The following is a 25,321-nucleotide window of genomic DNA, read 5'->3' as shown; positions in this document are numbered from 1 at the left end:
TTCCCAAAGTAAAACTGAACAAACCTCCTTGGTGATGTTGCCATGGAGCAGAGCCTCGATGTGTAACCGTGACAACAGCTCGGGTATGAACGCCCTGAGGCGGGGGAGAGTTACGTCTGGAACACAGACATTAGCAATCGATCACAGAGCAACTCAATCAAAGTTTTAAATTCAACCATTTTCAAGGTAAGTCTAAAAACTTTTCCAGCGCCCCTTTGGAAATATTTTATAGAATTTAATGTTTTGAAATTGGGTCTCTGTCTCTTTAAGAAGCTCCTGGTCTTTCTGAAACTACGCCTCCAGGAAGTCATCATAACATGGCTCCTCTATTGACCCTTCAACGTTTTTACTAGAAACTAAAAAAACAAAAAGTAGTAGCTCCTATAATGAGCTCAGCAGCTCCACCTGGTGTTTGCTAATTGCTGCTGGCTAGTCTGAAGGAGCTGAGTGGAGGAGAAGTTTCCCCCACTCAGGAGGCGGAGCTACGTCCACCCAGGCGTTTTGCTCAGCTGAATGGTTGCCATGGAGATTAAATGATTTCTCAAACATGCATGAAAGAATCAAAGCAACACTCCAGGAATGTTTTCGATGAGAGAATAACGTTACTGTGTAAAGCTCCTAAAGTCCATTTTACATGACACTGTCCCTTTAAATGGGAGTAAACAGAAATACAGGAAGTGACCCACCATCGAGCGACTCTCTGAGCTCGTCTTTGGTCCACCCGACCTCAGTCATCAGTAGGCGCAGGTAGTACATGGCGTGCTGGTGCGGCTGCTCGGCTCTGAAGTTGTTCAAAGATCTCATGTACTGGAAAGAAAAGAAAAGAAAAATCACGCAAAATGGAGGCAAAAAAAAAACAACAACAAAAAAACAGACTAAATGTCTAATAAACTGAGTATTAAAACTTACCGCCTCTTTGATGATGTCAAAACGCTTCTCGTCGATCTCGAAGGTCGCCATCTTCTCGATGATCTTCTTCAGCAGGATGTGCTGCTTGTCGTTGTAACCTTTGACCGAAAGCTGCAGCGAACGGCAGCAGGAAACAGGAAGTCCAGAAAGACAATCTCTCAGTTTAAAGAGCAGGAAAGCTGAAGGTTTTAGCACATTTTCACATCGGCTCAAACCTGAGCGTGAATTTATGACCGATGTGTCCTGAACGACGGAGGAGGATCGACCAGAGGAAGAGACGAGGGGTTGGGTTTTCAGCCCAAATTTAAAGAAAACATGAACTTTCTAAACTTCTAGTCAAAGAAAAATGAGAGGAATTTGTGAGGAAGGAAAAAAGAAAGGATAAAAACAAAGGGATAAAAAAGTTACAAAGGAAAGAAGGAAGAAAAAGGGACAAAGAAAGTAAAGCAAAATGGATAGAAATAAAGGAAGCAAAAATGGAATAGAAAGGAAAAAAGCTATGAAGAAATAAAGAAAAAATAATGAAGAAAGGAAGGAAGGAAAAGAAAGAAAAAAGCAGAAAGAAAAGCAGTATTTTGTTTTTTTGTTTAAAGTACATTAATTAATCTGCATCAAGGAAATTAAACATTAAACATTTCTGCACTGGTTAATGTTAAATAATCTGATACAAACTGGAACATATTGATGACATCAGTATCAATGTTTCTGTTCCAATTGAGACATAATCTAAAACAAACAATGAATCAGGATTTGAAACTAAAATCTGTCCGAAGTGCATTTCCTTCATGGCGCTGTCGCCACAGCGCCCCCGGTGGTGACACCTGGTAAAGGTAACGCATCCCAACTTTGCTGACCTCCAGCTGCTGACGCAAAGCGATTATAAAAAATCTCACCGCCAGGCAGCGGGTGGGACAGCGGTCATAAATTCACAGGAAGCCGACGGACGCTCGTTAGGATGGAGCAGAACGTTAGAGAGGAAAGCAGGGAAGCAGAGAGCAAAAAAATAAAAACACACAAACACGCATGCAAAATGCCCAGAAAATGGAGTCAAAGTTTTATCAATAATCCATCACCAAGAAACCCAATCCCAATCCCAGGAGATTTATCCAAGATGCTCTGGGTGATTATGGATTTAAAATTAATAATCAGTTTCTGAACCAGTTGAAAAAGTTAATTTTTACCAACACAGTCCACCTCTTATTGTGACAGTTCCTTATATTTTTACATCACATACGTTTCTCAAATAAGTAAAAAATATTTCGTATAAGTCAAGATGTTGGCATGTTAGAGGAAGTTAAGACTTTAAATCCTTGAAACAAATAAAAATAGCTCTGCTTTGATTACGTTTCTCTCTAATTTTACAGTTTGATGTTTTTCCAAAACATTTCCGAGCAGAAGAAGCCAAAATTCTAACTTACAATAATCATTAAGTTCAAATAGTTTCAATCCGTTTCCAAATGTCTCAACAGGAAGAAATGTTTATTACTGACTTTAATTTTCTCATTTCCTTCTCTGCAGGAACTAATTATTTTACATTCTCTGTTAATCTTGCTTTCATGGTTCTGTGTTTCGCTGCGTCATAAAGTCATTTTCCTCGTTAACAGTTCCTTTGGTTTTCTTGTTTGTTCCTGAATTATTTTGTCTCTTTCGGACCCCAGCGGGTCAGAAGTTTCTCTCCACTGTCATCCCATGCTTGTCTACATTTTAAATCAAATACTACTTATTGAAAAACAAATAATTTACAGTTGAAACCAGATATTTACAAACACAGTAATTATAGAAATGTTACTTTTTCCACACCATCATTTCCACCATTCTGGGTCAGAAAGGTTTACCTACAAATTTAGAGAATTATCGACATTATGTTCATATTTAGTAGCATTGCCCAGCTGATGTCTCTAGATTTCCATATAATGTTCTCTAGCTGCTAGTTAGCAAGAAAGGGTTTATTAGCAGCTAGTTAGCACTAGCCTCAACTTGGACCTTCAGAGACACATAAAGACGGTTACACAGTCAGTCTTTTGGCACCTGAAGATCATTTCCAGGATTAAAAAACTAATTTCCCTGCAAAATCTAGAGAAACTCATCCATGGATTTATCTTTGGTCAATTTAAAACACAAAATAATAAATGTTGCCTTCATTTAACTAAAATTAGATTCTTATAAAGCCATGACATCAGCTCAGCCTTCCCAAACAGTAACATGAATGTGTGTAAACTTCTAAATTTATTATTCTGGACCAATTATATTCCAGGTAATCCCAACTGACCCCAAAACAGCAGAAACGTCTCTGATGTCTGTAAATACCAGGTTCAGCTGTAACTCATGTGCAGGCTAAGGAACATGTCAATTAAAACCTGTGTAGAAAACCAAGCCATTTGCGTTTTGTTAAACCCCTCAGAGGCAACCTCTGAACCAGCCCACACACTCCAAACAGCTTACTTACGGTGAGGGCATTCATCACTGCGGATATGTCATAGACAAGCCCGGCCAGGTGGGCTGGATATGCATACTCTCTTAAATTATCCTTCAGTAACCTCAGAAACAAGTAGGTCATGTTGCAGTGCACAGGATCTGTATAAAGGTAGCGACTAATGGAAGAGGAGAAAAAAAGCAAAAAGGGAAAAAGCAAAAAAAAATTTTTTTTTGTTTTAGGAGGAATGGAGGGTAGAGAGATTGGACCAAAAAATATAAGAAACAAAATGGAAAAAAAAGTAGGGAAGAATGATTTAACTAAGGAACTGAGTATGTATATGCAGCCAGATGACCAGCTTTCTGTCGCAAAGGGAAAACTCGTCTCATCAGATTGTGTTTAAAATGATGTGGTTGATAAGCGATGCAAAAGCACAGATGAAGGAAGACAGAGGCCAGACGGACCAAGCCTGGGTTGGAAGGCATGTGTGAATAAATCGCTTTCAGGCGTCAGGAATCCTAAACGAACGCTGCGAAAACACAAAACCTTACCAAGTAATTCTGGTCCATGTTTCTAGTACACTTGAAATAAGACAAAACTAACTTACAAATAACTTTTCAGGAAGAAATAACAACTGGTTTTAAGTCAACAATTCCTTAAAATTGCAGAAAAAGTATGAGGTAACTTGCAGATTATTTCTCTTGTAATAAATTTTTTTTTCTCATATAAGTGAAATAATCTGCCAGTGGAACCAGAACTGGGTTGCTAGGCGACAGGCTGGGCTTGGCGGGCGTTGCTACGTAACGGCGCAACGGCAGTTGACTGAAAGAAACTGGAACTTTTTCATCAATATTAAGGAATTATTGACTTACACTCTATGTTTCTGAAAAGTTACTTATAAGTTAGTCAAGTCTCATTTTAAGTGTAGCAAAATATTTTCAGAAGAAACGACACCAAAAACTTGGCAAAATTTAGTTATTTCTTGCAGTAAAAGTCTTAACTTTTATGCTAATTTGTTTAGGAAGAAGATAAAGTTTTTCAAATGACGACACCAGGGGGTCGTCCTGGTGCTGCGTCGTTTTTCCTCACAGGAACAACAAAAAAAAGGTCAAATCACCATCATCATCACCTGTGAACCCAGGACAGGTTGAGCCAGTCTAACGGTGAATAAGGGAGTGACGGCGGGAACATGGAGTCTAGGATGCGACGGGAGGCGGGAGGGGGGGTCTGCATACTTACATACATCCCATAGACGGTATTTTGGAGGTCATAGTTCAAGCCTGCTAGCTCGGCTGCATATGCATACTCGTTGAGGGAGTCCTTGAGGAGCTCCAGGTACAAATACGCCATGTTACAATGCAATGGGTCCACGTATGCAAACGGGCTGCAGAAAAAATTACAGCGATCAAACATTACATGCAGACAGTTCCACTGCAGCAGAGGTGTCCAAACTTTTTACCACGTGTGTTATAGACTCAAAACACAACCTAAAATCAAGCAAATAAAGTAGCCGGATGTCTACTGCAGATCCAAAACCTGAAAGGGATTTTTACATTAGGGCCTCTTTAAATAAAATAAAATGAGTAAATTTCTGCAAAAAATTAAAACATTTTGTGATTAATCTTAGAAATTTATTAGAAAACTTTTAATTTTCTAAAAGATTTTTCAAAAGACAACTTGACGTTCTAATTTCCAAGTTTTTTTTTTTTTTTTTTTTACATAGATTTACTGCTTACTACTACTTTAATTCTGCATGTTTGCTATATTAAAATAAATACATTTGGTTTCCGTTTCTTTTGGGCTTGATTGAATACATTTATTTTCAGTAATAACGACATAATTTGGGTCACATTATTTCAAATGTTTACTATATTTATCCAAGTTTAAAAAAAGAACAGAAGCTGATTTAGGTGGAGCAAAGTAGACTTTTTAGTAAAAGTCTCTGGATAAACTCAGTTTTACCTTTTGCTAAAACATTGGTTATAAAAAGACAAACACTTTGTGTTTTACATTTTTCTGTGTAAAAAATTAACGATTTTTGCCCAGACTATAAATTCAAAGTCTCCATTTGCATCTACAGACCAAATCTGTATAATTTCTGAATTGCATAAAATCAGTCTTTCATTAAATAGACTGATTTAATAAAAAGACACCCCTGCTGTAAAGCGGCAGTTTGTTGTCTCCATTATCAGGGCTGTGTCAGCAGATTCCTCTAAACTGAATCCGGTGAACAATATTCCTACTTTTCTCCAACATTAGGATGCTGCATTTAAGTTAATAATCTGGAATTATTTAACTTGAGAATTAAAAAAAAAGAAAAAGCAGCTATAAAAACCAATAATTAAAAAAACTTAACATTTTGTTCATGTTTTGTGGTGTTAAAATAATTAACCTTTTAATTTCCTGTACAATTCAACTGAGAAAAGGAGAAAAATATTAAATAAAACAGAGAGGCTGCAAAAACAGAGCGCTCCTTTATGTGCAGAAAATAAAAATAAATCAAATTTTATTTAAATGTTTAGACTTCTTGAGTTCACATTCGCCCTGATTAAACTGAAATAATACGCAACTGTCCTGTGATAACCTGCATCCGTTGGCAATAGTTTGGCAAAAGGGATCACAAGATCTCAAAAGTATCAGTCAGGAGAAGGAAAAAAATCCAATATCTTTAAAGAGTTGCAGGCAGGAAGATTCTCCAGTAGCAGTCAGTCTTCCATCAACTCTGAAGAGGCCTCTGACTTGAGACTGTTCCTGTTTATCTGTCTGACGACATGCTAACAGTTCAACATCCAAGCCAGTTAGATATTTCACACCAACATGTCTTGGATGATATCACTTGTTAGCAAGCTCTGCTAATCCGCCTCATTTGCTTTTGCCACTTCTCTTTAATTCTGTTTGGTTATAAACCTGAGCAGATGGAGATGCTGGAGTAGGGGATATTATCTTTTCCCTTTATAATCGATGGAAGAGATGATTTGAACATCTTTCTTCTCTTTCAAAGTGTTGGTTAAACTCTCCTGTATTCAGGTTTTTTCAGTTCTACTTTTTCTCTCTGACAGATTGGTTTGTTTTCAGTTGAACTGTACAGGATTTATGCCAGTTAAAGCTGGGATGATGTCACAAAGGTCAGAATAAGAAGCCAAAGTCGCTCTAAAACCTGAAATCCTTGTAAAAAGTATTAAAAACAAACCTAAAGAACTCAAAGTTCAGGCAGGCCTTTGGGAGGAAGAATTTGTCGTCTTGTTTAAACCACACCTTGCTCATTGCAGTGTCCTGAAAAAAACCCCACACAAAACACATGATTATTAGTTTTATTTTCACTCAATTATCATTCTGCTAAATTAAACCTTCAAAGTTTAAACTGAAGATTCTAAAGAAAAATAAAAGAAATCTGCATCAAAATGATTAAAGTTAATCCAATGTAGGCTGTGAATGTTTACGACTACGGATGCAAACAATTAACCTATGATTAACTGTCGATTAAATGAACAGATAAATGACATCTTCTTAAAAAGAATAAAGTACAAAAAAAAACAAAAACTTAGTTGTGTAGGAACTAGAATCACGAACATCGGCCTAATTATACTCAAGCATTCAGACCAAATAAGAAAATAATCAACCCCAAAAAGTTTAATATTTGCAATCATACTAACATTTATGTTTTGCATCTTTATTTTTTACCAGATGAAATAAAAAAGGCATAAAAAGTTTGTCTTAATATACGTTTTTTGGTCCCAAAGTCCTTTCAACTCAATGATTTTGGGCCTCACGGCAAAACGTTTTGACTTGGACCCGTCTTTTAGTGTTGTAGTTTGACCTCCATCCAGCAGAGGGCGCCACTGATGATCCTAAAACGCAGCCAGTTGATACAGAAATAAAGATGGCGCCCTGACCGGAACGACAAAGAGAAAATGGTCCAAATAGAGTCCATACTGGGATGAAAAATGCACTTTATGCGGTTCTGTTTTGAAATACAAGTTTCACCTTAATGGCAGCGTCAATTTCTCATTTAAAAATTATTCATGTGCTACAAAGGCAAGGATTTGATGACAACAGAAAAGCAGAAAGAATAATACAGAAAAATATTATGGAAAAACATGACGCCAGTAAGGAAGGTTGATTTTGATGTTTTAGTTTTAACTTTTCTTCCAGAGTATTGATACTGTGTGAACATTTCTGTTTATGGGAGAATTCACATACTGTATTATTTTCATATTTTGTTTTAAATTCAGCAACCTAAGAGTTTCCTGTTTTATTATACTTTATAAATGTATCTTAGTAATGTGAGAAAACCACAACGTTCTGTTTATTCAGTCAGTATTTAACAACATGAAAATTTAATGTCTTTTTAATTAAATATATAGCAAAGACGGTCGGCCTTCTTTCTTCAAGAAAAAACTCAGGTTTGTAAGAAAATGTCTGTTTATCAATAAGACCAATCAACTTTAACTAATTGATAATTTGCATATTGAATGACGGCGCCTCACCTTGATTAAAGTCGGAACCGACGGAGAGTCTTTCTCCAGAGGGTAAATCTCAAAGTTGGTTGGGATGAACTCGTTTCTCATCGGCAACTTGAACTTGCCGTTCAGGTCTGCATTTGCCCAGTTCTAAAACAAAAAAAGACGAAACACTGACCAGCAGGATCCTTTAATACTGATATTCTTGAACCGGCAGGAGAACCGGAACCGATTCAGTTCGACCGACTCTGTGCACCTGGATGCTTTCTTCAGAAATGGCTTCCTGCTTGTACTGCGTGCCGTACCACTCCTCGGTTCGGTCCGTCTGGCCTTCGAAGGACTTCGACACCACTGCAACTCTGGAAAAAGTTAAAATATAAGAAAAAGATCAGGATAGAATAGAGTAAGAACAGAAAAAACTTTAGGAAAACTGTGAAATATCGCAATGACACATTTTCCTCACTGATTTTCCTTCATAAAAGATGTGGAAAGTCCATCCAATTGACCTAATTTGTAAATAAAAAATTAATATTTTAGCCCAACAAGCAGCAGATCCAGTCACTCCTTTAGGACTGTAGTAATTTAAAATATTTTTTAATTAGCAGTGTACCGATTGTAGTTTTCTGGTCGATTATTGATCTTTAAAAAGCCTGATGTGTCGAGTCCAATTTTATTGTCTGAAAAGTCGCTAAAGTTGGAAACTTTGTTGTTTTGTCGACTATTTTTAACCGTGCATGTTCAGATGATCACACAAATTAAAGAAATTGGGGCCTGATTAATCAGCGCACCTGTAAAAATAATAATAGATTTTACTAAGGTTGGGCAGTTATCGCATCGTTGATCATTTATCGCGATAAGATCATTTTGATTTATCGTTGTTATGATAAATTTCAATTAATGATGTTAAAAATCCCCTGAAACTGTCCGTAGTTATTCAGAATATCAATACATATGAAAATATGATTAAATGCAGTTACTGTGAGCAGTTTACTGATACAAATCACACTTTTTATGTGAATGGTGTCCAAAATGTGTTGACAATTATTGTTCATAAATCTAACAGATCTGCTCTTCGATGCTAGCAGGAAGCTCTGTTCACCGTTTGCTACAAACCAGGATGATGAAATAATAAATATATGGAGGAATTTGTTCCAGTTAACCACAATTGGAGGAAAATTAACTGCACCTGCTCCCTGTAGGTGGCAGCATCATGCTGTGTCTGTGCATTTCCCCAGTGGAGACAGAGATTAACTTAAATATGTGGCGATCATTTTAGCCGCCTCAAAAATCAGCAGGACAAAGATCCTAAACTTACAGCATTGGATCAAAGATGGATCAAAGTGTCAGAATGGCCTAGTCAAAGTCCCAAATTAAAAAAATAAAATTCTCCATCTGACCTGAATGAGATTGAGCAGTTTTGTAGAAAATAAAAAATGTTCTCATTGTAGGAAAACATCTCCAAAGGTGTTGAAGCTGTAAATGATAACCAACTCAGCACAGGTGTCAAACTAGAGGCCCGCGGGCCAAATCCAGCCCGCCGTAGCCGATCATGAGGGCCACATACACTGAACTTTAAGATAATAGCTGTGTTCTTACACTGCAAAAACAAAATCTTACTGAGTAACTTTGCACACTTGAAATAACACAAAACTAACTTACAAGTAACTTTTCAGAAAGACAAACACTTGTTTTAAGTAAATAATTTTATAATCTTTATTAGTTCTCATTAGGAAACCGGTTTGTCACACTAACCTGACGTTTTCCGGCCGCAGTTTATCGAGAACCATCTCAATCAGATCCGGCCTGAAGTCCTCCAGAAGATACTCGGCTGCAAGAACTTCCTCCAGAGGATAATACTGCAACACAAACACACCGGCTCAGCTAAAAACACCAGAAAAACTCCAGAAAAATAAAGAGGAATTATAACTTCAACAGGCTGGTTTGCTTAAATATAATGGATATAAAGTTCATAAAACCATTCTGATTGTGCCAACATCCATTTTTAGCTTCAGTCCAGCTAAATCTGTTCAGAACCACAAATGCAAAATGGCTGTTTGAAATAAAATAGCTTCATTTTATATTAAACAAAATAAGTTTGGATTTTTTTTAAGTAAAAATCAGCTTTTCATAAGTCATTTACATTTTTATAAAAATGACAGCCAAAAAAAGACGTTTACAACTTATAAGACTAGCATTTACTATTTTTTTTTAATTATACATGATTAGTATAATTTCTTGTGTAAATGTTATAAATACCATGCCTGTAAAAAGTAGTTTTCATTTCATTTATTGCCTTTTCCAGTAACGATCTACATGATTTCCTCGATCCCAGATAATCGTAGGTCAATGGTTGGATCGATCAATTCTTTAGCATTTCTAGCTAAAGCTATATAGAGCTACACATTGCAGACGTTACACTAATCCTTTGAAACAGCCTGACCAGACGAGAACCTACATGCAGCAAACCGGCGACTTTGGAGGTGTAACCGCGAGGTCGTTCCTTATCCTTAAACCTGAAGGCGACTTTACTAAGATCCTGTAGAGAGAGAGAGAGAGAAAGAGAGACAGAGAGAGACGGAGAGAGAGAGGGAGAGAGAAAAAGAGAGACGGAGAGAGAGAGGGAGAAAGAGAGATAGAGAGAGAAAGAGACAGAGAGAGAAAGAGAGAGAAACAACGGAGGTCAGAGGACAATTGAAATAAAATAAAATTTTACATGAAATGTATTTTTAACTCAAAGGTTGTAAAAATAATTTAAGTGTAAAACTGCTGACAGTTATCCAGTTCAAAGGGTCGTTACAAACTAACATTGTTCTTCACAGAGGATATGAATGGAAAGTTAAGTGGAAGGAAAAAATGTGCAGATTAGGTAGACGGAGAGAGCTAGTACTAAAGAACTAGATATGTAAGGCTATAGAGCTGTAGACCTGTAGATATGGAGCTATAGACATAGAGCTACAGAGCTTTAGACATATAGCTATAGATAGAGCTAGATATACATCTATAGAGCTGCAGAATGATATCTTTCTCTTTGCAAACGGCCTCAAAGCGTCATTTGTTGTGACCTGCTGCTACAGGAGTGACCTGAACCAGAACCGACCTTGCATTCGTCGAACACCCATTCCTGAGGCCCTTCGGTGCGAAGCTTCTGGATGTACTGGAACATGTGGAAGATGATGTCCTCGACATGCACTGCAGCGACAAATCACCCTACAGTCAGCCATTTCCCATCAGACACACTGCAAACATCTACGGAGGTTATGCACTAGTCGCTTTGCCTAAACCGGCAAAAGGTGTTTAATAGGAGACTTTAAATAGTTTTATTTTTTAGGTGAAAATAAAACAGCTACTTCAGGAGTTCTGGGTGAACATATTTACAGTCGTTTCATCTTAAATCCAAAATATTTATATTTCTTGCACAGTTTTAATTAGTTCTCTGAGTGTGGTGTTGTTTTAGCAAACAGCAGGTCTTAGAGTCTGATCACTCCAGTTGTTCAATTAGTTGATAATTATTTCAATAAATTAATTGTCTAGTCAGCAAGTCTTCACACAATCTGCAAACCTTTTGAACTGCTGCCAAAAGAACCAACGTTTTATTTTATTATAAAATAAAAAAACTTGTTTTGTTTTACTTTTAAATATATATATTTAAAAATAAATATTTATTTAATGTAAATCATTTATATAAAAAAATGTTTAAAAATAAAAAAGCAAAATTTTATTTAAAAAAAAAACTTTTTTTAAATAATTATTTTTCAATGAATATTTAAAAATACAATAAAAAATAAATTATAAAATATTTTATGTTGAAATATTTATTTAAAAATAAAACGTTTAATTTTTTTAAAATAAAATTTAAAACTAAAGTATTTTATTTTTTAAAAATTAAATACAATTTTAGATTTTATTTGGCAAATGAAATATTTTATTTTTAAATGCATGTTTAAAAATAAATAAAATATTTGTATATAATAATAAAACATTCTGTCTGATGAGGTAAACTCACAGAGCCCCTCCTCCGTCAGGTCGACGTTGATGATGAAGAACATGAATCCTTTGGCTCCTTCCTTCTGGCCTCCAACCAGCGTGTTCACCCAGCCTAGACAGGAAATGTGTTTCATTCGAGTCAAACAGGAAACTCATTCACCGTCCTCAGAACCAAACATTTATTCTGGACTTAAACTCGGTTCTGAGTCGGCTGAATGTCTGAGTTCCCGCTTCTGATTTCACTTTCTACGTAAAGATGTTAACCAAACGATCCAACATGTAAACTATCAGATTACACCGAGAGTTTTATCGCTTTTAGTTTTATTTACTGACACAGAGAAGCTGCAGCTTTGAATTCGTCTCTCCAAACATCCTGCAGGTAAGAAACTGAAGATTTAAATCAGTTAAAAGTGTTTAAACAGAATCAGGATGAAAGAGGAAAGTTGCTGTTTATAAAGACAACCTGCATTTATTTAGATTTTATGGTTTTAGGAATATATTTAAAATCAGTGTCTGATTGAGTCGAACACAACTTCAGATCAGATTATTTGGTAGTTATTAGTGATTCAGCTGCAGAAACAGAGGAAGAGGAGAAGAGAGAGAACAGATGGTAATAAGAAAACTAAAAGCGACTGAAGTGACAAACTGATTTTCAGTCAAAGTTTTAAGAAAATATCAAACATGTAAATGAGATCAACTTTTAAGGAAATTCAACAGATGTAGAATAAAGTTCGTCAGTAGTGAAAGAGCAAAAGAGAATAAAACGACTGAAAGAGCAAAAAAAGATTGAAAGATCAAAAACATTGAAAGAGCAAAAAGAAAGATTGAAAGATCAAAAACAGACTGAAAGAGCAAAAAGAAAGATTGAAAGAGCAAAAGCAGATTGAAAGAGCAAAAGCAGATTGAAAGAGCAAAAAGAAAGATTGAAAGAGCAAAAACAGATTGAAAGAGCAAAAAGAAAGATTGAAAGAAAGAGTAAAGGGGTGGAAAGAGTAAAAAGAACAAAAAAGGAAGGAAAGAACAAAAAGAAAGAATGAAAGAGCACGAGTGAAAAAAAGGAGCAAAAGGAAAACATTTTCAAACTTCATTTCAGACTAATGATAAATAAATGAGAACTAGTTCATCTTGAAGCTGTGAACAAAGAACTTTTAAGAAGTGAACTATGAACATGATTCAGTTCCTTTTAACCTGATTGACTTGAGTCGATAACTGCTTCCTGTTTGGGATGAACTAGACACGAACCCCACCGGAGGTTTTAGCTTCCTTCATTATGAACTGGAAAATGATTCAGATTTTTCCATCTGCTGCTCCCAGATGAGACAAACCGACTTCCCAATAATCTAACATCTGAATACGATTGTATAAAAGCGCCGACTTAAATCTAAAACCTTAACAGAAGATAAAATGTGGCGCAGTACCTTTAGACTTGAGCTCGGATAACAAACTGCCGGGTCCTTCGTGGCCGATCAGGTGACCCAGATAATGGCCTGGGTTCGACTTGTAGTACTTCTGCAGGTCTGGGATGGGGAAGGTCACATACAGGTTCCTGATGTCTTTGATGGGAACCACTTTGTAGAATTGCTTTCACACAAAAACACAGAAAAAGGAAAGATTAGTTTAACTGTTTTAAGTTTGTAGGAAATAGTCTTAAAGATGTAATGACCCACTTTGAGGTGCTCTTCCTGAAACGGATGCTCTGGGAATTCTGGGACCGGCACGTTCTTGTTTTCCACTTCTCCAAACAGGTTTTCCACCATGGCGGTTAATTCATCAAGAGACTCTGGAAAGATCAAAATACAAGTAAAATGATCATTATTTCAACAGACTGTTGTGCTTTATAAACTATGATGGAGTATTAGGGCCGTGCTAACAAAACAAAAAAATAAAATAAAATAGCAACTATAAAGTCATAGAATTATGAGAATGATGTTAAATAATATGAGAATAAAGTCGTAGTATTATGATTTTATTCTTGTAATAGTCAAATAAAATCAAAGTATCTCAAGACTAAAGTCAAAATATCATGACTTTATTCTCGTAAAACTGCGACTATATTGTCGTAGAATAGTGACTTTATTCTTGTTTTTTTTCTTAGTATATATACTCTGTCACACAATATGTAATTCCTGAGAAACTTATCCCAACAGATATTGTTTTGCTCTTTTTGTCACCCATAAATGTTAATGCCAGACGAATTGAACCCGAGTAAAAATGAAGCTCAGCCTTCAGTTGACTTTATCCATTAAGAGGAAAAACAACAGTTCAAACAAACCTGGCAACCTGCAGAAAGTATTTACCCCCAAACCCAAATAACTGGTTGTTCCACCAACCGCTGTGAAGTGTTTGCAAACTCTTACATCACCCCACTCGCTGAAGAGTTTCTGGACCTAAACTGAAATTCCAGTCCAGACTTTGACTAGGCTATGAAAAAACTAATTTAGTTTAGCTTTTTTGAGCCATCTTTTTGTGGGTAATTTAATTGCTGTACACTTTGCCTGAGCTGGATATTTTCCCTCCTTCAGGATTTTCTGTAACAGCAGCATTCATGGTTTCATCGCGATAAAGTTTCATCTCAGGTGAGACAGAGCATTGTGTGGTTTTACCTTGGAAACTGCTCATGTCAGAGATTTCCCCCAGTTTCTTCCTTATTGCTCAATCATAAAGGTGAGCAGAGATTTAGATATTTACAATGAGTAGAGTACACAAAAATATTACTCTAGTAAAAGTAGCAACATATTTTTACTTAAATAAGAGTAAAAAGGAGCCGTCTAGGAAATTACTCGAGAGTAAAAAAGTATTTGATTAAAAGTCTACACAAGTACCGAGTAACTGATCAAATTCATTTAATATTTAAAAATTACATCATCAGACAAACCAAAATACAAGGTTACGTGGAAATTTTGATATTTTAAAATGAAAATGGCAATAATTCATACAAGTAACAAAAAGAAAAATTTTCCAAATCAGTTTCTTTCAATAAAAACTTTATGAAACTTTAACAAAAACTGTGTGTCTGTCTGGTGAATTTTTGGTTAAAACAAGTTAGTTTTTCATTCGGTGGGTAAAAAATACAGAAATTTTATGCAAGTAAAAGTAGAAGTACTTCATAATAAAAATACTGAAGTAAATGTAAAACTACAGCATAATAAAAATACTCCTAAAATAATTTTTTTTTCAAAAAGTTACTATTGTAAATGTAATTGTAACCCTTTAAGACTGATATCTCTCAATGTCTTCCTGTTTCTGAATTGTTTTGTTGCCATAACTCACGGTTGTATTGGATAACTCTTAATCCCCTTCAAATAAATCATTTTAGAAAATATTTTTATGCTTCTTTATCGGAGCAAATCCTTTTTTATTGTTTTATAAAGTAACATGCACAATACTTATCAACTCAGCTGAATCCATTCGTTTAATGAATGGTTGAATAAAAATATTCCATACCTCTTCCCAACACGCAGAGTCCCATCAGATTAGCAGAATAATACGTAGAGTGAAACTTCAGCAGTTCCTGACGGATATCGACCCCTTCTTTAGACGGTCTGGTTTCCAGTGTAAGTTTGTTGCCTGCAAAACAATAAAAAACAACACGAGAATAAATTAATCTCAACTAAAGACAAAGAAAATCCAGTATCTACTTATCTTTACCACTAAATGATACATTGCAGCTTTGTGATATTTAACTAGGATTATACCCCCAGCTCTTCATTATGCTGCTGTGTTTCCTTTACAAATGTGTGCAAAACTTGGCTGATTTTCCCCTAAAAAAAAAAAAAAAAAAAACATAATTCTGCAATTACTGTGTTTCCATTAAAAAGGAAGCAATTAAAAATCGCACATGAATAAGTTTGTTCACACAATAAGTCATTAAAAAAACATGCCATGCTCACCTACAACTATAATAAAATATTTTTCTTTTTTTATATAAAATATTATGCAATAAAAGGAAAATAAAAATCATAAGTTAAAAAAAAATTCACCCTCCAACCACTTCCTGTTGTCGTCTTCATCATTTCTGCCAGTAGTAGCATCTGGTTACTGATCATGTGACTCATGTGATGCAAAAAAAGAGTTTCCATTGCTGTTAAATATACTAATTTTGACATGGCTAAAGAACCTAGCGCAAAAACTTTTAATCAAAAAACGTGAGCTCTTTTCTAAATTGCCGTGTTTCTACTGAGTGTATTTATTTCCAATTTGCGCAGTTTTATTGCCAATGGAAACGCGTCTAATGTACTTGACTACAAGTACATTAAAAACAAAAATTGCAAAATTTTTTATAAAAAAGTCATATTTTACAGAAAAACTCACGATGTCATCAGCTAAAAAACCCGCAAAAGTTTCCTCAACCTTTCAAACTGTCTCTCACTAGAGCTGGGCAATAAATCAATAACAATACATATGGCGATCAATACATAAACATGATCAACATTAATAGAAACTCTGTCCAACAGAATGATCAATAATCTCACTGAAAGGCTTTAGCTGCTCAACCGCTAACAGCCAGCTAAGCAAAGTTGGTGGAATCCACTCAACTCTCTCACTCTTTGGTTGCCTAGCAACTCATTGTTGGCTCACTCACTCGCTCTTTGGTTGCCTAGCAACTCACTCATTCGCTCACTCTTTGGTTGCCCAGCAACCACCAGTTGAGTAACTGGCACAGCAGCAGTTTCAGGCCTCAAACCGCTTAAAAATGAAACTCAAGAGGAAACTGTGGATAAAACAGGAAAGGTCACATAACCAGTCTGTCAGTATTTCAGGTATTTAAAAACAAAAAATGATTAATAATTATCAGTAGACTGACTCAGATAAAGCCTTTACATCTTAATATGTTTTTCAGGACCAAAAATTAATATTCAAAATATTTTTAATTGGTTTTAAATATTACATTTGAAAAAGATACTGATTGTGGATTCTCATTAGCTACAAGTAGGCCTGACATGATAAAAGAAAATTGCTGGACAATAAATTGATAAATTATCATAAACTGATAAATTGTCCCAGAAGTTATTGCAACAAACGATCATATTTATTAAAACGGTTTAAGATCATTTTTAAGTATTATAAGGGTAATGGTAAAGATTCTCAATAAACTTTAAATTATAATGAACATTTAACGCTGGAACTGAAATAAATTGTAAATATACAAAATAAATAACAACAAATAAAATGAAATATGAAGTCTGTAAACAAAACTGTCCTTCAAAAAAAAAAGAACTAGTTTAGACTTATCGTCGAGTTTTGGTAGAAAAAGAGAAAATGAAAAATCATGCAAATGGAAATTATTGCGATCAGTTGATTATTGCAACAGATATTTTACCCTGGGTAAATAATCTGTTTAAGAGTTTCACTTTTCAAACTAAATAAATAAAATAACTTCTATTGAGATGGACCCATCGTAGTTTAATTTACCATAAATGTAACAGTTACAAAACAAATCCAACAGGATAATCCACTGATATCTGTTTAAATGAGTTCAGGAAAGGCTTGGCGCGGCTTGCTACCTGTTCCAAATTTACTGAATGGGTGGTTTGGGTTTCCGGTGGCTTTCTCCAGCTGAAACAGCCTCCAGGCGTCATTCATCAGGTTCTTCTCGTGTTCGGAGTCAACGGCGTTCACTTCTCGGTCCTTACAGCTCTCATCAAACAGAGGGCACAGGAAGAACTGGGCAAACCTGAAAAAATGATTCACTATTCAGGCCGAGCATAAAGCAGCAGATCCTGCTTTCCATCTTCCACATTGTTAAGAGTTTGCAAACAAAGCAGTGGAGATCCGCAGCAGCTGGGCGATCATTAGTGTGTAAAGCAGAGCCATCTGCATTTAAACAAAGTGATAAGAAATCATTTCCATGAACACAAGGTCAGAGCAACTGCCATGCAAATGAGGAAACAGAAAATACAACCGGTGATCCTCTTCACTCAGAGGATTATTCTACTGTGTTCACAACCAAAACAGTTTTAAAGTGTACTTATCTAAAAGTGGTTCACCACTACTGCAGACTTTACAGGCTAGAAGGCCGTCATAGGAAGAAAAAGAGTATATTTCCACCAAAAAGACTGAAATTTTGAGACTAATCTCAGAAATTTTCTATATAAAATAAATACATTTCTGAGAATGAGTAGTTGAGAATTTGCTAGAAAAAAATCTGAAATTTTGAGATTAATCTCAGAAATGTAAAAAATAAAATAAATTTCAGAGTTTAAGAGATGAAAAATTTCTGACTCAAAAACTCCTTTTTTCTAGAAAATTTCTGAATTTTTCACAAATTAATTCTGAGATTAATCTCACAAATTTTTGAAAAAATAAATAAAAATTACTCAGAAATTTCTGAGTTTCAAAAGTCAAATATTTTTCAAATATTCAAACTCAATTTCCTTGTTTTTTCTAAAAACTTCTGAGATCAATTACTTTTTTTTTTTTTTTTTTTTTAGTTTTTTCAAGCTGTTTTTCAATTTTTCAAACTAAGAAATTTCCTTTTTTTACTCCTTTTTTATTTTCTATCTACAATGGCCCTAAAATGCTGTCAAAGAGATTTTAAGTCATCTTTGAACTTTAAAAGCATATTTTATTCTGATTAATCTGCTAATTAATGTTCTGAATGATCTGTGAGTTACAGATTAAGGTCATGGAAAGCCTCAAAGAAATGCAGCTTGTTGATCATCGGAAATCATAAAAATACAAAATTTACGCTAAGTATAAAGATCTAAACTTTTAATAAAATTTAGACTAAAGCACTTTTTTCCTTGTACACGTTTTTCTCATTTTCCATCAAGAAAGGAAGGAAGGACTCTTGATCAGATGAAAAACACTGAAATCAAACTTTCCCAGAATGCACTGGGATTCAGTCTCATGAGATAAAAAGTGAAACACTTGATATCAGTACCGACACTTATTGCAGGCAGATACCATCATCATCATGATGCGGCAAAATTCCATACAGCACAAAAAGCCCTGGTAAACAATACATTTACACAGAGATTAGCGCCTTTACCGCTGAACATGGATGCTAACCGGCTGATCAGAGCAAACATGGCAGCTACCTGTCTAACGCTCCTTGCAAATGCTCATGGGAAACGTCGAAGTAGTAGTTGGTGTGCTCGCCGCTGGTGAAGGCGTTGGAGCTTCCTGCGTGCTCGCTGAGGAACTGGCTGTATTCGTTCTCCTTGGGGTATTTTTCTGTACCCAGAAACAGCATGTGCTCACAGAAATGGGCCAGGCCTGAAATGTTTGCTGGGTCTGACAGGGAACCTGGGAAAGAACCACAAACAATTATTAATTCACCAAATTAATCAGGATGTTGGATTATGAACACTGCAGAAACACTTATTACCAAGTACTTCTGGTATAGTTTCTAGGGCCAAAATCTTAGTAAACCTTAAGTAAGACAAGCTAACTTACAAATAACTTTTCATTAAAACACAGCAGCTTGTTTTAAGTAAATAATTCCTTAAAATGGATAAAAAAGTTGGAGTTCCACTGGCAGATTATTTCAGTTATTTCACAATCGTTACCTAGCAACACCGGCTAAGCCAAGCCCGTCACCTAGCAACCGAGTTCTAGTTCCACTGGCAAATTATTCCACTTATAACAAGACATTTTCCCCATGTTATGAATCATAATATTATAAATTACTGACTTAAAACAAGCTCGTTTTTTGCTGAAAGGTTACTTTAGTAAGTTAGTTTTGTCTGATATCAAGTGAACTAAGATATTTGCACCAGAAACTAGACCAAAAATACTTGGTAAGATTTTGTATTTTTGCAGTGAAGGAGCAGGAAGAGGGAAGCCTTTACCTATGTGCACGTCCAGTGCGGCTGATGATTTGTCGGTCGTCGGGTCGCTGATGAGCATCGCTTTGAGTCCATTTCTGAACTCCAGGCCCTGGTAGTCCCGCCTGTCTTCAGGAGACCGAATTATATCGGTGACCACCCTCCTCACAGCCGGTTCCGTCATTCTGAGAGGTAAGGATGACACCAGCCTGCAGGGAAGAGAGAAACAAAAATGTAAATGTAAATTTGTCCCCACAGTGGGAACTTATTTCTTTAGAACGAGAATTTCAGTTTCAAACTTTTCCTTTCAGTTTATTTTTTTTTTCTTTTTAGTAAACTTTGCTCCATACATACTGTTTTTCCGACTTCAAAAGCAAAAGAATCTTGTCATCAATAAATTATACATGCAATATTTTAACAAAACAAAGCAAAAACTTTTGTCTTAATAAAAGGCAGAAGGTTTCCAAACTTTTTGGGTAATTTCTTTTCAGATTATTTGGTCTGGAAAATCTTTTAGTCTATTCCAAACAACAAAAATGCAAAATTTCCTCAAAAAAAAAAACAACAACAACCCTTTGTTGATCAAGATTAATAGAATAAATGTGCTCCAGTGTTCTTGTTTTAAATAAAAAGTTGCTGCATGTTTACAGTTACTTTTTATGAAGTTGAAACTAAAAGAAAACATGAACCATAATAAATGAAACAATTGTTGACTGTATGGTGTCTTTTATGCCTTAGTATTTTTATGTTTTTATGATGCAAAGCACTTTGAACTGTCTTGTTGGTGAAATGTACCATAAAAATAAACTTGGCAACTTCATAAATTTGTCTCTGAAAGGAAAACCAGAATATGAAAAGTAGCTTGTAACATTTTTTTCAGCTTCAAAATTTTTGGTTTCAATTATTTTTTCTTTTGAACAATTTTATGGCCCCAATTTAGCTCCATAAATATGCCGCTGTCCCCGAGTATTTTCAGCTTTGGGATCTTGGTCTTTGATGCAAAAAGTTTGGACAGCCCTGATTTAGAGCATGTTTGCATCCATTTTAGTGTGCGAGTGTCCCAAAAATAACCGTACAATCCAGAAACTATTAACCAGCCATTAGATTATGATAAGTTATTATCCTCCCTGTTCAGTTTTCAGTTGTAATAAATCCCAACGGGGTGAGCCAAGTAGAGCAGCAGCTTGAAGGACGCATTTAAGTGGATGTTGGAATCAATAAGTCGGCATCATCCACTCCAAAGAGCTTTCTATTGTTATAGTGCAGTGGAGTTACAAGAACACCCATTATCTACACCTTAATCGTTTTACTCATTTAAGTGAAACATTAGCATCAACTGCAAAACTGATAAAAACCACGTTCGATCTACCTGAAAAATTTGAGCTTTTTTTCGCATTCTGGGGGATGTAGTTTGAGAAACAGCTGCAGCTGCTCAACCTAGCTAAGCACAGTTGATGGAATCAACTCAGTCACACTTTGGTTACCAAGCAACTCACTCATCCTTTGGTTGCCTAGCAACCACCTGGTGAGTTACTGGAACATCAGGTTTTGCCCCCAATTGCAAAAAAATGAAAAACAACTAGAAACAAAACTGGTTAACAGAGGAAAAGTTACATCACTTGTTTGGCAAGTATTTATAATAGAATAGAATATACTTTATTGGAATTTGCTTATTCATTAATATTTATGACCATAAGAGATCAAGTTTATAATATTGATAATATTGTAATTTTTAGACCATTTCCAAATAATATACTGACATTGGCATAATAGTGCAAGTTTGCTCCCTCTCAAAGGTTAATAAACTTTAAATGTATAAAGAACACTAAACACTAAGTAAAATAAAACACATAAAAAACACAACAAATAAATCCAGAAAAAAGCTCCAATACAACAAAAACTATAACTAAAGTGGATTATGACATTTCTGTAAACAAAATTGATCTACCAAAAAATAACCAAAATTGAATTTACCGAGCTCATTTTAATTTATCTTGGGATGAATTGCTTATTTTACAAGTTTACAGTTAATTAAATTATGTAGCTCTGAAAACGTACTCAATAATGATCCACAGTTTAAACACCGGCTGCAGATGACAGCAGTTCAGTAAAAGCCTGTTAATCAGTCATCAGTTTAAAGCAGGTGTGCTGAAACTGGGGAACGCCTAAAACATACAGAGCAATGTGCGTTGGGAAACCCTGATTTAAGGATTAAAATAAGACTTTAACGTACGGATTTTTTTTTTTTTTAAATACTAACCGCTTACCATACTTGTCATCCGCTTGAACGGCTATAAATATCAACATTTAACGACCTCATGTAAAAATTATATTAGTGTGGTTAAAAACAAACAAATAGAGCAGACTAAAATAGCTAAAAGCAGAGTTTTGTTATGTTTTTTAATCTGATATGAAACATCGGGAGAACATGTTTAATCCCTCTGACTCACAAAAGGAAGAGGCTAGCATTAGCTTGTTCTATTTAATACATGCCAGAAAAGTTACCACGCGCCAAGATACCACCGACTTAAGCCGCTGGGTTTGGAGGGATTGATGAATAAATTAGAAAAAGTTTCGAATTTAATCATGTTACATAATTGTTAAAGCTGCATCTTAATATAGCAACGAGGCTAACAGCCGTTAGCTGAATCTCCTAACCAAATTGAGCGACTCAGCCAGCTAACGTTGCTCCGTTAGCTTCACCGTCTTGTCGTGCTTAAGCCGGTGTTACTTTTTATTTTTTTATTTAAAACCTAAAAATGAACCGGCGAGCCTTACCTAAATCCTTGGTTAACACAGACGCTGTTTCCTGTTGACTTGAGATATCTGGTGAACTGGGCCGTTCGGTTAATGCACTTAAACATACTTTGCACCCATAGAAAACAAATCATGGGCTTTACAGCGCCATCTTTAAACAGACTCAACTAGTCGAGCGCAGGACTAGCGGATATTTCGTGTCGTAACTCGCCGGTTAACGGGAAATTATTTCAATCGTCCACTCGGACACAACAGCAGAGATCAAACAGCCATAAACAGCTAAGTTAAAACATTTGTCAAGAAGCAAGCAATCTGCAGTTTATCTAAATGTTGTGTTGTGTCATTGATTCGGAAATTGATTAAACAGTCTGTATGGATATTTCCTTTTTACATCGAGTCGCAAGCAACGTCATGCTAGACTTTTATTGGTGCATCCAACGCTGGGTACGTCTAAATAATTTAGAATCTACTCTTTGGAGCCAAAAGCATTAAACAGAACTATATTGTTAGGCTAATAATACTCTATTGAAAATACAGAAACACAGATGTAAGTTTAGTGATGTTAATTTATTCTCTAAACAAAAACACTATACTTAAACACCTCATTTAATGTATTTACGTGAATAAGCCCTCTTTGCTTCTGTTCATTCCTGTAAATGTTCATTAATAACATGTCTTGTGTTGATTATGTTTCTTTCTATAGAGCTTATTTTTGGAGGAAAGTCAGAATATCATAGAAATGCTGTTTTATTCCATTAATTACATTTTTAAAACGTGGATCTGATATATTTAATTGTTACACAGAGTTTTAAACATTTATTTCAGTTAATTTGACTATGATTGTGGAACAATTATTAATAATAAAACAAGTTTTAGTCTATCAGAACATTTAATAATAACATAAAACCAATAAAAAATAATTTTAATACATATTTTATATGACAGCAGCCTGACAGATAACTTGTGAAACCGCTACAAGGATATAAATAAATAAATAAATAAATAAATAAATAAATAAATAAGGCTCTTTAGAGAGTTATCCATCCTAGCATTTTGATTTAAAGTCGAGTGAAAGGAAAAGTCTTTGTGATGCTGTTTAGTTCCTATAATTTTGAACTGCCGGATTTATTTTGCAATTAAATAATTTCCACCTGGTCTCCTTTTTCTAATCTGGTTACATCTGAAGGAAATAAATTTTTTTTAAGACTGAATGAAAGAATATTTCCACAATGCGCTAATGCTTCTGTATTCTCAATTTCTTGTGACTGTAGAAACGGTTTCCTTCTGTTGAATTAAAAACAAGTGAATCATTCTTTAATGTTGACTGATTTTGTTATTTTAGGTCAAAGTTACTGAATGTTTTTCAGATGTGCTGAGAAACTGTTGGCGGCTGCAGTATCCAATCTTCTCCACTAGATGGAGTCAGAATCCTATATTTGTTCAACCGTTTTTCATCATTTCACCTTCATTTGAGGCATGACGTGAAACCCAAAAACCTTCACGGTTATATTTTTATTGTAACACAGGTGTTGCAGCAATAATGAACTTTGGATGACCCTCATTTGTTCCAATGTAAGAGAGACATTTCCTAAAATCTTAAGAGTAGCATCCAGCACTCTGAGAAGTAATTTAAATCCTATTTGCTAAGAAGTTGAGACTTTTACTCTTAAAATATATCGCCTGACTGCAGTGAGCGCCCTGTTATCTTCTGTTTCTGTTTGCATTGAAAGAGGAACTGATAGTTACAGGGACGTTCATCAGACTGTAGTGGGATATGCAACGCCCCTCCTCTTTTAAATCAAAACTCAGCAGTTCTGCAAAGCTCTTTGAACCGGACAGAGAACCTGGGTCAGACCATCGGGGAACTCTGCTGAGCGACATGGAGGAATCAGCGCACAGACGAGAAGACAAGAAAGTGGTGGCAGTGGTGGGCGCTGGTTTGGTAAGAAGGGAAAATGAAAGTGAAAATTCCAGTTCAGTGTGTGTATATAATATTTATTTTACACTTTCTGGGTGCAAACATGGCGACAGCTTGGTTTTACAAAGCATTATTCTGTCATCATGTCATGTAGGAAAAGTGAAACTATAAACAGGAAGCATAGAAAAGGCATTTTGAACTAAGCTGACATTATCAATGCACCACTTTTCATCTTTAAGGTGGGGGCACTCAACGCCTGCTTCTTCGCCAAAAGAGGCTTTGAGGTGGAAGTCTTTGAAACAAGAGAAGGTAGCTTTTATCTACAAATCAAACAAAATAAAAAAACTGATGAACAAAGCTGGAGTCAAATTATTCTGTGTGTTTTTGGTCAGATATTCGGAAAGCCAAAGTAGTGAAAGGCAGAAGCATCAACCTGGCTTTGTCCCACAGAGGCCGGACAGCCCTGAAACATGTTGGAATGGAGGATAAGGTATGCTGATTGAATGAAGTTACTCATGCACAAGTGGAGAAAAGGTAAGCTGTAAAGATTAGCATACGTTTGATAGGACTGCAGGGGCAACGAACAGCCGCGGATGTTTATCTAATGGATAGTGGGGTCAACTTTTAGGTGACGTGTTTTATTCAGAGGTGGTAAAGTACCCAAAGATTTTACTCGAGTAAAACTTAAATTTCTTCAACTTATTTTTACTCAAGGAAAGGTAAAGGATTAAAATTTAAAATTATGTCCAAATTCTGGTGTTTGACAGACTAAATGAACATAAATGAATACAAATAACTTAATTACAAGACAACAAATTCAGGCAGCACTTTTACAAAACATGAAAAATGTTTACAGATGCAAGTTATCGATTAATGACTTAATCTAAAGTTGATTAATCTTATCATTAGACTAACGATTAACTGACAAGCAACCATTTTCTTAAAAAACAGAGTTTTCTCTTGTATGAAGAGGCTCATAGGTTACATTCACACTGCAACCTTTAGTGACCCGATATTTTGTCAAATCTGATTTTTTTTTTTTTTTTTTTTTTGCGTTGTCTCTCACACTTTCAAAAGCGACTTTTTTTTGATTTCCAGGGGGAACTACAAA

At 35.4% G+C, this 25,321-nt stretch overlaps 2 protein-coding genes across 3 annotated transcripts in view; one reads left to right on the top strand and one right to left on the bottom strand.

The window, feature by feature from the left end:
- The window catches only part of LOC106939392 (insulin-degrading enzyme), a 28,908-nt gene extending 6,438 nt beyond the window's left edge, over nucleotides 1-22,470 (bottom strand). The window contains exons 1-18 of one of the 2 annotated variants that reach the window (XM_015021774.1): nucleotides 22,314-22,470; nucleotides 19,560-19,744; nucleotides 18,807-19,014; nucleotides 17,271-17,440; nucleotides 15,211-15,333; nucleotides 13,434-13,546; nucleotides 13,185-13,347; nucleotides 11,786-11,878; nucleotides 10,880-10,971; nucleotides 10,238-10,318; nucleotides 9,535-9,638; nucleotides 8,039-8,141; nucleotides 7,810-7,932; nucleotides 6,513-6,595; nucleotides 3,356-3,500; nucleotides 910-1,020; nucleotides 687-807; nucleotides 25-116 (exon numbers count right to left, since the gene is read on the bottom strand). In XM_015021774.1, the coding sequence (XP_014877260.1) occupies nucleotides 25-116; nucleotides 687-807; nucleotides 910-1,020; nucleotides 3,356-3,500; nucleotides 6,513-6,595; nucleotides 7,810-7,932; nucleotides 8,039-8,141; nucleotides 9,535-9,638; nucleotides 10,238-10,318; nucleotides 10,880-10,971; nucleotides 11,786-11,878; nucleotides 13,185-13,347; nucleotides 13,434-13,546; nucleotides 15,211-15,333; nucleotides 17,271-17,440; nucleotides 18,807-19,014; nucleotides 19,560-19,744; nucleotides 22,314-22,426 (2,223 nt within the window). In that variant the 5' untranslated portion in view covers nucleotides 22,427-22,470. Of the gene's footprint in view, nucleotides 1-24; nucleotides 117-686; nucleotides 808-909; nucleotides 1,021-3,355; nucleotides 3,501-4,561; nucleotides 4,707-6,512; nucleotides 6,596-7,809; nucleotides 7,933-8,038; nucleotides 8,142-9,534; nucleotides 9,639-10,237; nucleotides 10,319-10,879; nucleotides 10,972-11,785; nucleotides 11,879-13,184; nucleotides 13,348-13,433; nucleotides 13,547-15,210; nucleotides 15,334-17,270; nucleotides 17,441-18,806; nucleotides 19,015-19,559; nucleotides 19,745-22,313 lie in introns of both variants that reach the window. The other variant, XM_015021773.1, reaches the window with a different exon arrangement.
- Nucleotides 22,471-23,661: 1,191 nt separating this feature from the next.
- kmo (kynurenine 3-monooxygenase) overlaps nucleotides 23,662-25,321 on the top strand; it is a 28,473-nt gene continuing 26,813 nt past the window's right edge. The window contains exons 1-4 of the mRNA XM_015021772.1: nucleotides 23,662-23,713; nucleotides 23,819-24,234; nucleotides 24,450-24,519; nucleotides 24,603-24,700. Coding sequence (XP_014877258.1) covers nucleotides 24,067-24,234; nucleotides 24,450-24,519; nucleotides 24,603-24,700 — 336 coding nt within the window. The 5' untranslated portion in view covers nucleotides 23,662-23,713; nucleotides 23,819-24,066. The remainder of the gene's footprint in view (nucleotides 23,714-23,818; nucleotides 24,235-24,449; nucleotides 24,520-24,602; nucleotides 24,701-25,321) is intronic.

This window comes from Poecilia latipinna, unplaced genomic scaffold, assembly GCF_001443285.1.
Source record: "Poecilia latipinna isolate Pla-1442-1.1 unplaced genomic scaffold, P_latipinna-1.0 Scaffold2854, whole genome shotgun sequence".
Lineage (NCBI taxonomy): Eukaryota > Metazoa > Chordata > Actinopteri > Cyprinodontiformes > Poeciliidae > Poecilia > Poecilia latipinna.
Note: the sequence above shows the minus strand (reverse complement) of the source record. Positions and strands in the feature narration are given on the sequence as shown.